At 49.6% G+C, this 16,457-nt stretch overlaps 1 protein-coding gene across 2 annotated transcripts in view; it reads left to right on the top strand.

Annotated features, from left to right (window-relative positions):
* tyro3 (TYRO3 protein tyrosine kinase) overlaps window positions 1-16,457 on the top strand; it is a 192,362-nt gene that overhangs the window by 132,674 nt on the left and 43,231 nt on the right. For both annotated transcript variants that reach the window (XM_038783864.1, XM_038783873.1), the window contains exon 8: window positions 10,022-10,164. In XM_038783864.1, coding sequence (XP_038639792.1) covers window positions 10,022-10,164 — 143 coding nt within the window. The remainder of the gene's footprint in view (window positions 1-10,021; window positions 10,165-16,457) is intronic.

The following is a 16,457-nucleotide window of genomic DNA, read 5'->3' as shown; positions in this document are numbered from 1 at the left end:
TACTGCAGTGATGTCAGAGAATGGTTGGAGCTGGTCTGTCTGTCAGCTTTTTACTTTCGTTTTAGGCTGTTTGCTGCAGGGCGTGTTTTAGTTTTGTTTTCAGTGTTGGACCTGAAGCCAGACAAAGCAGGTGTACTGTTGATCTCTCTGCCATGAAAAGACTATTTCTTGATGATTTGGTGAATTCTGAGTTATAAATGTTCTTAGTAGTGACTTTAACCTGATGTGCTTCTGTTAAAAGGTGTTTCTTTTGTCTTCTGGATATTGTTTGGGAAGTTATTAAGGATTACGTAGTGTTGTATTCTTTGGGGGTAGTATTTGAATTGATGGTTGCTGAGATGTTCACTGTCTGTTCTGAAAAGGTTAACATGAGTTCAGAGAATAAACATTATTTTGCTTTAAAAAATACGTTTCCATTTCTGCTGTACCACACCTGCAGAGTGGGCCGTGTGCTCCCCATACCACAATCTATTAAAAGTTGTGGGTCAGGTGAACTCCATGATACACTTTGGGGTTCTCTAAAACCTGGCCCATAACACTGTCTATTACTTGCTGTTTTTCTTGTTTGCGCAAGTACTTGCTTACACAAGTAGTTCTGTGTTGTTGCTTCACCAGGTTGACACCTAATTTTTTTGGTATGCCTCATGCTGCTCCTGGCATGCTCACCTGCACTATTCATTGAACAAGAGTAGATCTCACAGCTTGGTGGTAATGGTGCAGTGGGGAACATGCTGGTCCATGAGGCTACAGATTGTAATTATATAGAATTCTGCTGCTGCTGATGGCCCACAGCACCTCATGGATGCCCAGGTTTGAGTTGCTAGGTTTGTTCGACATTCTCATTTAGCACAATGGTAGTGCCATGCAACACGATAGAGGATATCCTCAATGTGAAGATGGGACTTTGTCTCCACAAGGATTGTGCGGTGGTCACTCCTAACGATACTGTCATGGATAGATGCATCTACTGCAAGTAGATTGGTGAGGATGAGGGTCTAGTAGGTTTTTCCTTCTTGTTGATTCCCTCACTGCCTGCTGAAGACCTATTTTAGCAGCTATGCCCTTTGGGACTCGGCCAGCTCAGATAGTAATGGTTCTGCTGAGCCACTTTTGGTAATGGACATTGAAGTCTCCCACCCAGGATACATTGGCCTAGAAAACTGGTCTCAGTTCAGGGACAATTAGGGATGAGCAACAAATGCTGGCCGTGACAGCGACGTCCACATCCCATCAAAGAATTTTTAAAAAACGGCTCAGATTGCAAAGATTTGCCTCTAAGACATCTTAAAAGGAGAATTGATACACAGGTTGAAAATAAATGCAATAAATAATGGGATCCTGTTTCCAATGGCTATAACCAGAAGGTACAGGTTTAATGTGACTGATAAAAAGTTAGGTGACATGAGGTAAACCTATTTTACGTTAGAAATTGTTTGGATTTGAATGCCTGTTGAGCTCGAGGATAAAAAATCAATTCAAGTCTTCAGAAGGAAATTGGATAAATATTTGAAGGGGAAAAACATTTCAGGGAACAGCCAATGTCGAGATGGATTTCTCTTGGAAAGATCCAGCACAAATTCAATGGGGTGAATGGCCTTCTTCTGTAATATTCTGTACTTTTTTTCTATGATTCTAACTGTGCAAGTTATCAGGAGATAACTTTCAGGAAACAATAGACCTCCAGCCCGGGAAAAGTTGTGGGATGAAAGCTGTGGAGCCCACACATTTGTCTATGGCAATGGGCAGGGCTGGACACCACGGAATTTCCATTCTGAAATTTGGAATGGATGGTGAGCTGAACCAATAGAGTGTGAATCCCATGGAGGGGGGGGGGGGGGGGGGGGGGAGATATGTTGGTGATTTCTTTTTTTTAAATAATATTTTATTTGAACATTTTTATAACAGTAACATGAACAATAACATCAACATGCCAATCCCTCCCCCACTACCCACTTCCTAATCATGGCTATATTAGCTGCCCAGTGGTAGTTGCAGAAGTTCGGCAGCATCAACCCACCTCCCTCCGACTGCACTCCAGCAACTTTCTTCACTCGCAGGGTTTTACTCGCCCACACAAAGCCCAAAATAATCTTATTCACCCATTTGAAAACGGCCTAGAGATGAAGATGGGGAGGCACTGAAAGGCAAACAGAAATCTGGGGAGGAGCGTCATTTTCACGGTCTGTACCCTCCCCGCCAGTGATAGCGGGAGCATGTCCCATCTCTTAAAGTCCCCTTCCAAATGGTGCGCAAGTGGATAATGGAGGGGGAGGGGGCAGCATGGAAACGGATGGAGAGGGCGTCCTGTGGAGATACAAGCCTGGGGGCCCTGGTAACGGCGCCGTGGCCGCTCCCTCCTACGAGGTATACCACGAGTCCGGTGGTGGCGGCTACCCTCAAGATTTGGGGGCAGTGGAGGCGACATGGGGAGAAGTGGGGGGCTCGATGGAGGCTCCGTTAAGGGGGAACCATAGGTTCGTCCCGGGGAACATTGATGGGGGATTTCAGAGTTGGCACAGAGCGGGCATCAGACAGCTGAGGGACCTGTTTATTGATGGGAGGTTTGCGAGCCTGGGGGAGTTGGAGGAGAAATTTGGGCTCCCCCCGGGGAACATGTTCAGGTATCTGCAGGTAAAGGCATTTGCTAGGCGGCAGGTGGAGGGATTCCCTTCGCTTCCCGCGAGGGGGGCGAGCGACAGGGTGCTTTCGGGGGTCTGGGTCGGAGAGGGGAAGATATCTGATATCTACAAGCTTATGCAGGAGGCGGAGGAGGCGTCAGTAGAGGAGCTGAAAGCTAAGTGGGAGGGGGAACTGGGGGAACAGATCGAAGACGGGACATGGGCTGATGCCCTGGAGAGGGTTAATTCTTCCTCCTCGTGTGCGCGGCTTAGCCTCATCCAATTCAAGGTGCTGCACCGGGCCCACATGACTGGGATGAGGATGAGTAGGTTCTTTGGGGGTGAAGACAGGTGTGTCAGGTGCTCGGGGAGTCCAGCGAACCATGCCCATATGTTCTGGGCATGCCCGGCACTGGAGGAGTTCTGGAAGGGGGTGGCGAGGACGGTGTCGAGGGTGGTGGGATCCAGGGTCAAGCCAGGATGGGGACTCGCGAGTTTTGGGGTTGGGGTGGAGCCGGGAGTGCAGGAGGCGAAAGAGGCCGGTATGCTGGCCTTTGCATCCCTAGTAGCCCGGCGAAGGATGCGAGGCCCCCAAGCGTGGAGACCTGGATCAATGACATGGCGGGTTTCATTAAGCTAGAGAAGGTCAAATTCGCCCTGAGAGGGTCGGTACAAGGGTTCTTTAGGCGGTGGCAACCTTTTCTCGACTTTCTGGCTCAACGATAGGGTACGGGGGCAGTAGCAGCAGCAACCCGGGGGGGGGGAGGAGGGGAAGGGGGAGGGAAAAGGGGGGGCCGGACAATTACTATGTTTGTTTATTTAATTTTAATTTATTTTTAAGTTCTTTTGTTGTTCATTGGGGTTGGGGGGGTGGGGGGATGTGATACATACGGTCTGGGGGTGTTACAGTTATTATGGGTTATTTTGTTGCATTTCATTGTTTGTCGTTATGTTTTATATTTTCTGTAAAAAATTCCAATAAAAATTATATTTAAAAAAAAAAGTCCCCTTCCATTTGTTCTACCAACTGGGATAGGTTTAACTTGTGCAGTACGTCCCATTTCTGGGCCACCTGGATTCCCAGATATCGAAAGCTCTTCCCTATCATTCTAAGTGGCAGCTCTCCCAGTCTCTTCTCCTGCCCTCTTGCCTGGATTGCAAACATCTCACTTTTCCCCATGTTCAATTTATACCCCGTAAAATTGCCAAATTCCCCCAAGATCCGCATTACTTCCCCTATCCCCTCCAGTGGGTCTGAAATGTACAAGAGCAGGTCATCTGCGCAGAGCGAGACCCGGTGCTCGACACCCCCCCCCCCCCCCTACCGAACTAGCCCTTTCCAGTTCCTAGAGGTTCTTAACGCCATGGTCAATGGCTCTATGGCCAGAGCAAACAGTAACAGGGAGACGGGGCACCCTTGCCTCTTCCCTGGGTGTAGTTTAAAATACCCCAACATCAGCCGGTTCGTACGCACACTCGCTACTGGTGCCTGATAGAGCAACCGCACCCAGTCAATAAAGCCCTTACCTAACCCAAACCTTCCCAGCGCCTCCCACAGGTAATTCCACTCCACCTGATCAAAAGCCTTCTCCGCATCCATCGCTGCCATCACCTCCGCCTCCTCTCCTTCAGAGGGCATCATAATAACATTTAGAAGCCTTCGAACATTGGCCTTGAGTTGCCTGCCCTTGACAAATCTCGTCTGGTCTTCTCCTATCAACCCCGGGACACAGTCCTCTATCTTTGTGGCCAGTATCTTAGCCAGCAGTCTGGCATCCACATTCAGTAGAGAAATCGGCCTGTATGACTTGCATTACTCCGGATCCTTCTCCCGTTTCAGGATCAATGAAATCGAGGCCTGCGACATATTTGGGGGGAGAACTCCCTTCTTTCTTGCTTCATTAAATGTCCTCACCAGCAGAGGGCTCAATATCTCTGAAAACTTCTTATAGAATTCCACCGGGTAGCCTTCAAGCCCCGGGGCCTTGCCCGACTGCATGCCCTCCAGCCCCTTGATTATTTCCTCAATCTCAACTGGGGCTTCCAGCCCCTCCATCAGGTCCTTCTCCACCCTCGGGAACCTCAACTGATCCAGAAATTGCCTCATCCCCTCCACCCGAGCCGGGTGTTCCGACTCATATAATTTACTATAAAAGTCCTTAAGTACCTCGTTCACCCCCGCTGGGTCCAGGATAATATTGCCGTCTCTACTCTTTACTTTACCTATCTCCCTGGCTGCCTCTCTTTTCCTGAGCTGGTGCGCCAACATTCTGCTTGCCTTTTCCCCGTACTTATAGATCGTCCCCCCTTGCCTTCCTCAACTTATCCACTGCTTTCCCTGTGGTCAACAGCCCAAACTCCACCTGTAACCTCCGCCGCTCCCTCAGTAGCCCCGTGTCCGGGGCCTCCGAGTATCTCCTGTCCACCTGGAGTATCTCCTCAACTAACCTGTCCCTCTCAGCCCGTTCCACCTTTTCTCTGTGGGCCCATATCGAGATTAATTCCCCTCTGACTACTGCCTTCAACGCTTCCCAGAACGTTGCTGCCGAGACCTCCCCCATATCATTTGTTTCCAGGTAGTTCCGGATGGACTTGTTAACCCGCCCACAGATCGCTTTGTCTGCTAACAACCCCACATTCATTCTGCAAAGCGGGCATTGTCCTCTCTCCACACTAACCCGTAGATCCACCCAATGTCGGGCATGATCCGACACTGCGATTGCCGAGTACTCAGTATCCACCATCCCCGGTATTAGAGCCCTGCTCAGAACAAAAAGTCGATGCGAGAGTATACCTTGTGGACATGGGAGAAAAAGGAAAACTCCGTCGTCCTCGGCTGTGCAAACCTACATGGGTCTACTCCCACCATCTGTTCCATAAACCCCTTCAATTCCTTTGCCGCAGTCGGCCTCCTCCCTGTCCTGGATTTTGACCGGTCCAATTCCGGATCAATGGCTGTGTTAAAATCTCCTCCCATAATCAGGTTATGTGACTCTAAGTCTGGGATCTTACCTAAAACCCGCCTCATAAATTCCACGTCATCCCAATTCGGAGCATATATGTTCACAAGTACCACTCGCACCCATCCAGCTTCACCCTTTTAAGGCCAGCCTTGAGCTCACGCCCTCCGCTTCCTCGAATCTCCACTCGGGTAGTCGCCGTTCCCGACCTCCCATTTGTCCATTAGTAACATTTCCTCCCCTGTCGGCAAAGCAGCCCCCCCCCCCCCCGGCAGCAACAACACTAGAAACCCAATCCCCCAAGTCAAGCTCCAGCTTAACACCTGTGTTAAAAACAGTGAAAAAACAGTCACCCAAAAAGCAGAACCAACTTCAAAGCCCATCCCCCTCTCTAACCAGCTCCCTGCAAGACAAAGCAACTTTTTACCATCCACACAGCCCCTTATTTCACATTGCGCTACCTAAATTTAAACAACAAATCGCCGCCACAGTACTTCTCCAAGGCTTCAGTGTCTTGTAATTCGCCTCCAGTTTCATTTCTTTAATGAAGGTCCATACTTTGTCTGGCATTTCAAAGTAGAAGTCCCATTCCTCATGTGTGACCCACAGACGGGCTGGGTACAGCATCCCGAACTTCACCCCCTTCTTAAAGAGGGTCGTTTTTGCCCGATTGAACTCAGCTCGCCTCTTGGCCAAATCTGCTCCCAGATCCTGATAGATGCGCAACTCACAGTTCTCCCACTTGCTGCTCCGCTCTTTCTTGGCCCACCGCAAAACGTGTTCCTTGTCCATGAAACGGTGAAAACCTACCACCATGGCCCTCGGCATCTCACTCGCTCGGGGCTCCCTCACAAGGGTTCTGTGCGCTCTGTCCAATCCAGGGGCTGAGGGAACCACCCAGCCCCCATCAACCTCTCCAACATGTCCCTCACATAAGCCCTCGCATACGATCCCTCACTGCCTTCAGGGAGGCCTTCTTCTTCTTCTGCCTTCTGGACTCCCGCTGTTCCATGTGCCGCAGCCTGCTCCTCAGCACCTTCGCTGCCGCCTTCCTTCGCCCAGCTCCTTAAATTTTACCTTCTGGGCATCTGAAGTGGGTCCAAGCTGTCCCTCTTCAGCGACTCCAAAGCGAACACCCGCGCCCTCTTAACCGGCCCATTCAGTCCCTTGACGATCCAGGTGATCAGCCTGGTCGGGGGGCACATCCCACCCCCCCCCCCCACCCCGTCGGTCAGCCATAGCCTTTCTCGGGCCGGCCCCTGGCCCGTGCGTCGCGCCATTCCTGGCCCGCCCTTTGGCTGCCTCCACCCTCGACCTCCTTTCCAGTGCCTATTTCAAGTCCCTATCCCATCAGCAGAACAACCCCCCCCCCTCCCCTAACCCCATCCCCCGATACCCCCACCCCTGCCATCTACTGGCTGTAACTTCCCCCCCCATCTGACTCCCTTGACTAGCTGCTAGCCCGGTGACTCAACACTCCGGCGCCTTCCTGTCTCATTCCCATTGTTTCCCCGTCCTCCTCCCCACTCCCCGGCGCCCCATCCCCCTCTCCCACCCACTGGGGCAAGCCGGCTCCAGTGTCTTCCGCGAGCTGCACAAAAAGCACAAACCAGCCCAAACAGGAAAAAAAACCACAGAAAAAAGAGAAAAAGCACAAAAATATATACCCAAACCCCCCCCCATAAGAAACAAGAGAGACCACAAAAAAAACAAAAAAAAAGGGGGGGGGGAAGGGAGGGGTTAACCCCCCAAACCAATGTCCATGAACAAAGGAAAGAGTCCCAAATGTTCCGCTTGGCCCCTTTGGCCCAGCAAACCGTTGAGCAGCAGTCCAGGCACATTCGGCGTTCCTTCCCACAGAAATCCTCGGGCCCTAATTCGCGTCCTTGGGGCCTCCTTTCGGGACCAGCCCCAGGTCCCTCACAAAATCCATCGCTTCTTCAGGCTCGGAGAAGTAGTGGTGTTGACCCTGGTGGGTGACCCATAGCCGAGCTGGGAACAGCAGACCAAACTTCACGTGCTTCTTGAACAGCACCTCCTTGACATTCCTAAAGGCTGCTCGCCGCCGAGCCACCTCCTGGCTTAGGTCCTGATAAATGCGGAGAACACTGTTCCACGTGCTGCTCCTGGCGCTCTTTGCCCACTGCAGCACCCGCTCCTTGTCCACGAACCTGTGGAACCTAATCACCATCGGGCGGGGGGGGTCCGCTCGGCCGCCCCTGCCTTGCTTGCACTCTGTGTGCCCCCTCCAGCTCCGGCGGTCGCGGAAAGGCTTCGGCCCCCATCAGCTGCTTCAGCAGGTCTGCTACAAACGCTGCAGCATCAGCTCCCTCCGCCCCCTCCGGGAGGCCGACCATCCTCAGATTGTTCCTGCGGACTCTATTCTCCAGCTCCTCCACTCTGTCCAGCAGTCTTCTCTGCCGCTCTTTCAGGCCGTCCACTTCTAGCGCTGCAACCGTTTGTGCATCCGCCTGCTCCTCCACCGCCTCTCCCAGCTCCTTAACTTTAACATCCTGGGCGTCCAGCCTCTGGTTCAGCTGATCCACCGCTTTCTGGATTGGGTCCAAGCTGTCCCGCTTCAGCGCTTCAAAACTGGACTTCATTACCTGGAGCATGTTATCCAGCGCCTGCTGGATTGCTGAGTCCGGGGTCCGTGTGTCCGCCATCTTAGGTCCCATGGTAATTTTCTTCCGGTCCTTGTCTCTGTCCCTTTTTCTCCTTCTTCTTCTGCCTTCTGGAATTCCGCTGTTCCATGTGCCGCAGCCTGCTCCTCAGCACCTTCGCTGCCGCCTTCCTTCGCCCAGCTCCTTAAATTTTACCTTCTGGGCATCTGAAGTGGGTCCAAGCTGTCCCTCTTCAGCGACTCCAAACTTTTTTTTCTTGTCCTGGAGGAAGGAAGGTCCGTGGGTCCGCCATCTTACCCTGCAGGTCAGCTTCCTCCTTGCCTCCGTCTCTCTCTCTTTCTTCCTCTACCTGCTGGCCTCCCACAATTCCATCCGCTGCAGCCCGCTCTCCTCTTCTTTCACGGCAGCCTTTTTGCCGCCCCCGTGGTCCCGCGTATTGCGGGGAATCAGCTGCTAAGCCCCGCCGGAGTGAGAGCCCACCGAATGTGCGGCTCACTCAGGCATTGCCGCCACCGGAAGTCCTCCTGCATTCTTTTCTGTCGGTCATTCGTCATCCCCACCTTGCTTTCCAGCACGGTTTTCTACTCCTCGTGCTCGGACAACTTTTGTTCCACCTCCTGGATCGCTCTCCCATGGGTTTCCTGATTCTGAACCACTTGATCAATCGAAGCCTTAATCAGATCCAGCGTGTCCTTCTTCAGCTTGGCGAAGGAATCCTCGAAAAACTTCACCAGCTGCTCCGTCGACCATTGTGTCGTCTCCCCACGGCCCTGCTGCCCCGTGTTACCAGCTCTGCTTGTGTAACCCTTATAGGACTTTGTCATCTCACACGGCCACTCCTGGTCCAATTCTCCATACACCGGACGGGGATTTCTCCTTATTGTCTCACTCTTCACCGATTTATCCCATAAAATCCGGAAGAAACTGGGGGAAAAATGTCCAAAAGTACTTTACAGGCGGGAGCTATCAAATAGAACATAGAACATAGAACAGTACAGCACAGAACAGGCCCTTCGGCCCTCGATGTTGTGCCGAGCAATGATCACCCTACTCAAACCCACGTATCCACCCTATACCAGTAACCCAACAACCCCCCCCCCTTAACCTTACTTTTTAGGACACTACGGGCAATTTAGCCTGGCCAATCCACCTAACCCGCACATCTTTGGACTGTGGGAGGAAACCGGAGCACCCGGAGGAAACCCACGCACACACGGGGAGGACGTGTAGACTCCACATAGACAGTGACCCAGCCGGGAATCGAACCTGGGACCCTGGAGCTGTGAAGCATTTGTGCTAACCACCATGCTACCGTGCTGCCCCTAAATGTGGGACCTACTCCTCCATGGCTGCCACCGAAAGTCTCCATGTTGGTGATTTCTATGCAAAGTGTTGACCAAGTGTCAGTGTTGGGGTATGTCAGTATGGGTGTATCAGTGCCAGTATCCGAGCTATGGTTTCAGAACTATGCCATTTGTGTATTGTGGCACCATATAGGCCTATGTGTTTACCTTATAGATCTGGAGCCATGTCTGTAGCAGGGACCTTAAGGGGGCATACCAACCACGCCCTTGGGTCAATACCTAGTACTGCTGTGCATTAGTTTGACTGGTGTACGGGGGAGGTGGGTAGCGTTGCACATCAGTCCTGGTATCGGGGTTAGTGGATTTACGGGGTGCCACCTTTTCTGATCTGGTGTCTAATCACAGCAGAGAAAGTAGTGTGGTGTCAGATATCAAACTAACTGGCTAATGGTGAATGTCGTATGCTGCTACAAAGTCTTGTTGAGGTTGCATCTTACTCTCGCTTTCTGCCATAGCACCAAGTGCGCCACCAAGGAATGTGAGTTACTTCTACAATGGATCGTCCTTGATAATATGGTGGTACGAGGTGGCAGCGTGGGATGTACATGGTATTCTACTCGGATACGTCGTGGAGTGGAGCAGGCAGGATAAAAAAAAGGTGGTGATTTATATATGAAAAGTATTGTGACTGTGTCCATTTCGGTCATCTTCCTATGTCGCATTCCTGAACAATGGTTTATTCAATAAGTGACATTTGCTTCTCACAATAGGCAGCAGTGTAGAGCCAAGTCATTGTGAAATGGTTTCCCAACTTTTTTTCCAATTCCATTGCCTCAGATGATCTAAGCCCAACAGCAATTATTTCCAGGGACATAGTCGTTTTTTTCCCCCTCTCCCGTATCCCCCACTGCTACTTTTGTGAAGACCCCAGATGTTTTCCAAGGCTTGTTGCCTTACTGTTTTTATCACTGTTTCTTTCTCTCTACCGACTCTGCTTTCCCACCATCCTTTTATTCCCAATCATATTCTTCTCCCTGAACCCAGTTACACCATAGCTAGGATTCTCCGATCCCAGTGCCTCCTGCTACCGCTGCTAGGAGGAAAGGGGAATTTGGCACTCAACCAAAACTCCCAATTAATGCAGCAGGACCAGCAAATCCCGTCGTTGTGAAAGGACATGGAATTCCGGCCCATAGAACATAGAACAGTACAGCACAGAACAGGCCCTTCGGCCCTCAATGTTGTGCCGAGCCATGATCACCCCACTCAAACCCACATATCCGCCCTATACCCGTAACCCAACAACCCCCCCCCCCCCCCCCCAACCTTACTAATTAGGACACTACGGGCAATTTAGCATGGCCAATCCACCTAACCCGCACATCTTTGGACTGTGGGAGGAAACCGGAGCACCCGGAGGAAACCCACGCACACACGGGGAGGACGTGCAGGCTCCTCACAGACAGTGACCCAGCCGGGAACCGAACCTGGGACCCTGGAGCTGTGAAGCATTTATGCTAACCACCATGCTACCGTGCTGCCCCACAGGCTGCCCCACGATTGTTCTGTGTGTGTTTTTAATAATTGCCCTTTTTTGCTTCCCCAGTTAATTAAAAAATTCTCATCCTTGTTTTTAAGTCCCTCCATGGCCCTACTTCTTTAATCTCCTCCAGCTCCACAAACCCACTGAGATATTCGTGCTCCTCTAATTTTAACCTCTCAGGCATCCTCAATTTTAACCGCATGGCCGCACCTTCAGTTGCCTAGGCCCTAAACAATAAACAAATAAGATGTCGGAAGCTTTTCCATGCACAGACTGATCAATAATATATGAGAAGATCTCCCTTCCTTCCCTTTGTACCATTGCCTCTCATAAAAAAACAAACCAACACATTGGAACCAGATGGACTCGAAACGTTCACTCTGTTTCTCTCTCCACAGATGCTGCCAGACTTGCTAAGTTTTCCCAGCATTTTCTGTTTTTATTTCCGATTTCCCGCATCTGCAGCATTTTGCTTTTATTGCATTGGAACCACTAATAGTCAAAGTTTCTGGTGCTCCTGTTTTTTTTACTTATCCATGGCATGTGTGCATCACCACCAAGGCCAGCATTTGTTGCCCATCCTTAATTGCCCTTGAGGAGACCTGGTGAACCAACTTCTTGAATGCAGCCGAGTGGCTTGTGAGGCCATTCAATGGGGAGTTAAGAACAAACCATAGCAGCACGGTAGCACAGGTGGATAGCACAGTTGCTTCACAGCACCAGTGTCCCAGGTTTGATTCCCCTCTGGGTCACTGTCTGTGTGGAGTCTGCACACATTTTCCCATGTCTGCGTGGGTTTCCTCCGGGTGCTCCGGTTTCCTCCCACAGTCCAAAGACGTGCAGGTTAGGTGGATTGGCCATGATAAATTGCCCTTAGTGACCAAAAAAGGTTAGGAGGGGTTATTGGGTTACGGGGATTGGGTGGAAGTGAGGGCTTAAGGGGGTCGGTGCAGACTCGATGGGCTGAATGGCCTCCTTCTGTACTGTATGTTCTATGTTCATATTGCTGCGGGTCTGGTATCACATGTAGGCCAGTCCGGGTAAGGACGGCAGACTTCCATTCCTGAAAGTTATCAGTGAACCAAATGCCTTTTTACAACAAACTGATAATTACACGGTGACCACTACTGAGACTCGTTTTTTTCTTCCATACTTATTTACTTAAAATTTAAATTCCACAGTTGCAGAATTCATGGGCTGGATTCTCCACTGGCGGGATGCTCCGTTTTGCCGGCACCCTGGGGGTTTCCCGACGGCGTGTGGCTGCTCCACAATGGGAAACCCCATTGACCGGCTGGCGTAACGGAGCATCCCACGAGTGGGATGAAGCAGAAATGTGGCGGGGCGGAGAATCGAGCCCCATGTCTCTGAGTCATTCACCCAGGCCTCTGGATGACTTGTTCATTAACATAACACTATGCTATCGTACCCTACAAATATGCTGCTGTACTCTCTATATCCTAATCCGTGAGATAAAGAACTATTCATTAGATCTGTCCATTCTGAGGTGATGACCCTCTGTGCTGGCTAGTGTGACTGACTCTGAAATCGTTTCCATTGAGCTACATGTACAATTGGGTAAGCAACACAAAATTGTCCATAATTTGGCATTGATTAATGTTAAATTGCTAGTTCCCTGAGACAGATAATTATTTTGACAGTAAAGTCTCTCATTTATTTAGTTGAAGCGCTTCTCTGCGATTGGGTGGAGTGGCAGTGTTTAGAGAAATTAAAGGGCCATATTCTAAATGGACAAGGAGTGATCAGAGGAGATGGGTTAGACCAGTGGTGGACATGCTGCAGCCTCGGAGCCACATGTGGCCCACCTGGCTTCTGAGTGCGGCCCATGAGACGTTTTATTGAATGTTACCGCCATGCAGGGTCGCCACATTCCGCTGATTTCCATCTGCATAATCTTTTCCCGTGCCAATATGACTGAAGTGATACGTATAAAACAAGGGCAGGTGAAGTGAGGTGCGTGCTGATTGCTCACAATATTGACTGTGAGAACTCTGTGCTCCCTCTGTGACCAAAGCGTAAATAATTATTTTTACAATTTGAAGTTCATGACAGTTCTAATAATATATAAATAGTTAAGCATTTTCTATAACTTATTGTGAAATATTCAATGTGTGATAAATGTACTTAATCTTATTCAGGGGTCATCATAGAATCACAGAATTTACAGTGCAGAAGGAGGCTATTCGGCCCATCGAGTCTGCACCGGCCCTTGGAAAGAGCACCCTACCTAAGCCCACAACTCCACCCTATCCCCGTAACCCAGTAACCCCACACAACCTTTTTGGACACTAAGGGCAAATTAGCATGTCTAATCCACCTGAGCAGCACATCTTTGGACTGTGGGAGGAAACCGGTGCACCGGGAGGAAACCCACGCAGACACAGGAGAACATGCAGACTCCGCACAGACAGTGACCCAAGCCGGGAATCGAACCTTAGTGTACAAGCTCGATTTCAATCTTGTGGCCAACTGAGATGAAGGAGGGCCACTCATGCAACCCACTCATCAGGTTAGGTTGTCCATCACTGGTACTGGACTAGTGAGTGCTTCACTCTGCTTTTATTCTGTACTGACCATGACCTAGATGCGCTGGAGGGAAAGGACTTAAAGGTGGTGCAATCTGTGCTATGCCTGACCAGTGCTCTGAATTGGGAACAACCAGACTTAGATTTGGAGTAATGCTCCTTCTGAAAATCATACAAAAACCAACATTGGAATATTTGACTGAACATGAGATTATCCAAATTGTTCCATTTTGCACTATTATGTACAAACACACAAATTAAGAGCAGGAGTAGGCCACTCGGCCCCTCGAGCCTGCTCCACCATTTAATAAAATTATGGATTATCTGATTGTAGACTCCTTGCCTACCCCTAATAAGGTTACACCCCCTTGTTTATCAAGATTCTATCTTGCTCTGCCTCAGAAATATTCAAAAGCTCTGTTTACAATGCTTCTTGAGGAAGAGAGTTCCAAAGACACATGAGCCTCTGAGAGAAAAACATTCTCCTCAACTCCTGTCTTAAATAGGTGACCCCTCGTATTTAAACAGTGACCCTATCTAATTCTAGATTCTCCCACAAGAGGAAACATCCACTCCACATCCACCCTGTCAATACCCCTCAGCATCTTAGTGCTTTCGATCAAGTCACCTTTTACTCTTCTACACTCCAGCATCCAACCTTTCCTCATAAGGCAGCCTTCTCTGAACTGCTTCTAACACATTTATACCCTTCCTCAAATAAGGTGAACAACACTGTACAAACTCTTCAGATGTGGTCTCACCAGTGTCTTGTACATCTGAAGCATGACCTCCATATTTTTATATTCAATTCCCCTCAAAATAAATGGGAACATTCTATTAGCCTTCCTAATTACCTACTGTACCTGTATTTTAGCTTTTTGTGATTCATGCACTGGGGCCACCAGATCCCTCTGCACCTCAGAGCCCTGTAATCTCTCACCATTTAGAAAAAAATGCTCCTTTTTCATTCTCCCTGCCAAAATGGACAATTTCACATTTGCCCACATTATGGCTGGAATTTTCCACCCCTCCCCTCACCCTCCTGCCAGCCAGTGGTGGGTTTTCCCTCGGTAGAGGCGGTGAGCTATTGGCCCTCGCCGCAATCTTTTAGTCCAGCTGAAGTCAATGGCAATTTGTATGGCTCACTGGCCTCTCCGTGGCGGGTCACAGAATCACAGTGCAGAAGAGGCCCCTCAGTCCATCGAGCTGCACCGACACATGAAAGGCCCTGGCCTGCCCACCTAATCCCACTTGTCAGCACTTGGCTATAGCCTTGAATGTTATGGCGTGTCAAGAACTCATCCAGTTATTTTTTTAAAGGATGTGAGGCAATCCGCCTCTAACACCCTCCCAGGCAGTGCATTTCAGACCGTCACCACTCTGGATAAAAAAAGTTTTCTTCAAATCCCCCTAAATCTCCCACCCCTCACTTTGAACTTGTATCCCCTCATAACTGACCCTTCAAGTAAGGGGAACAGTGTTCCCTATCCAGCCTGTCCTTGCCCCTCATAATCAATCAGGTCACCCCTTGGTCTTCTCTGCTCCAGAGAAAACAACCCAAGCCTACGCAATCTCTCTTCATAGCTTAAATGTTCCATCCCAGGCAACATTCTGGTGAATCTTCTCTGCATCCCCTCCAGTGCAGTCATATCCTTCCTATAGTGTGGTGACCAGAATTGCACACAGTATTCCAGCTGTGACCTCGCCAAAATTCTATACAACTCCAACATGACCTCCCTGCTTTTGTAATCTTTTTGGTGGAACTAGGAGATCCCACCAGTGGGAGGGGCTGGGAAATTCAGTCCTATACTTTATTTGCCAGCTTCTTGACCACTCACCTAATATATCTATGTCCCTTTGCAGCCTCCTTAAGTCCTCTTCACAACTTACTTTCCAACCTATCTTTATGTCATCAGCAAATTTAGCAAGCATTCCTTCGGTCCTTTCATCCAAGTCAGTTCTATAAATTGTAAAAAGTGAAGGTCCCAGCACTCACTCTTGTGGCATGTGCACCACTCCCACAAGTGCCATCTTATCATTCTCATCTGGGGCTGTTTAGCACAGGGCTAAATCACTGGCTTTTAAAGCAGACCAAGGCAGGCCAGCAGCATGGTTCAATTCCCGTACCAGCCTCCCCGAACAGGCGCCGGAATGTGGCGACTAGGGGTGTTTCACAGTAACTTCATTTGAAGCCTACTTGTGACAATAAGCGATTTTCATTTTTCATTTCATTTAATCCCAAACTGCTTCTACTGCTTTCCTGAACTTAGGTCACCCCTCTCTATTGGGGTAATACCATCATTAACTAACAGAGCTAACCCGCCACCTTTTCTTAGCTTCCTGTCCTTCCTAAATGTGACATATCCTTCAACATTCAAGTCCCATTTTATGTTATCCTCTAGCCATGTCTCTGCAATGGCTATCGAATCATACCTATTTCTAGTTCAGCTGTTTTGTTTCGAATGCTACATACATTCAGATACAGAGCCTTTAGTTTTATACTTTTATTATCTTTGTAACCTCTAGCCTTATCTGCTGATTTACTCTTAGATTTGTACTTTCTGCTCCTGCCTGTCATGGGCTATTTACTATTTGCCATATTAGTACCTTTCTCTTTTGCCTTGTCTCTCATCTTTGGTTTACCACATCTTCCCAAATTTGATCCCTTGCCCCACTATTTAGCTTAAAACCCTTTCTACTTCCCTAGTTATGCAGTTCACTAGAACACCAGCCCCTGCACAGTCCAGGTGTAGACCATCCCGATGGTACAGCTGCCACTTACCCCAGTACTGGTGCCAGTGCCCCATGAGCTGGAATCCACTTCACCCACACCAGTCTTTGAGCCAGGCGTTCATTCCTCTA

This window comes from Scyliorhinus canicula, chromosome 2 (assembly GCF_902713615.1).
Source record: "Scyliorhinus canicula chromosome 2, sScyCan1.1, whole genome shotgun sequence".
NCBI lineage: Eukaryota > Metazoa > Chordata > Chondrichthyes > Carcharhiniformes > Scyliorhinidae > Scyliorhinus > Scyliorhinus canicula.
This window is presented reverse-complemented; position numbering and strand designations above follow the sequence as displayed.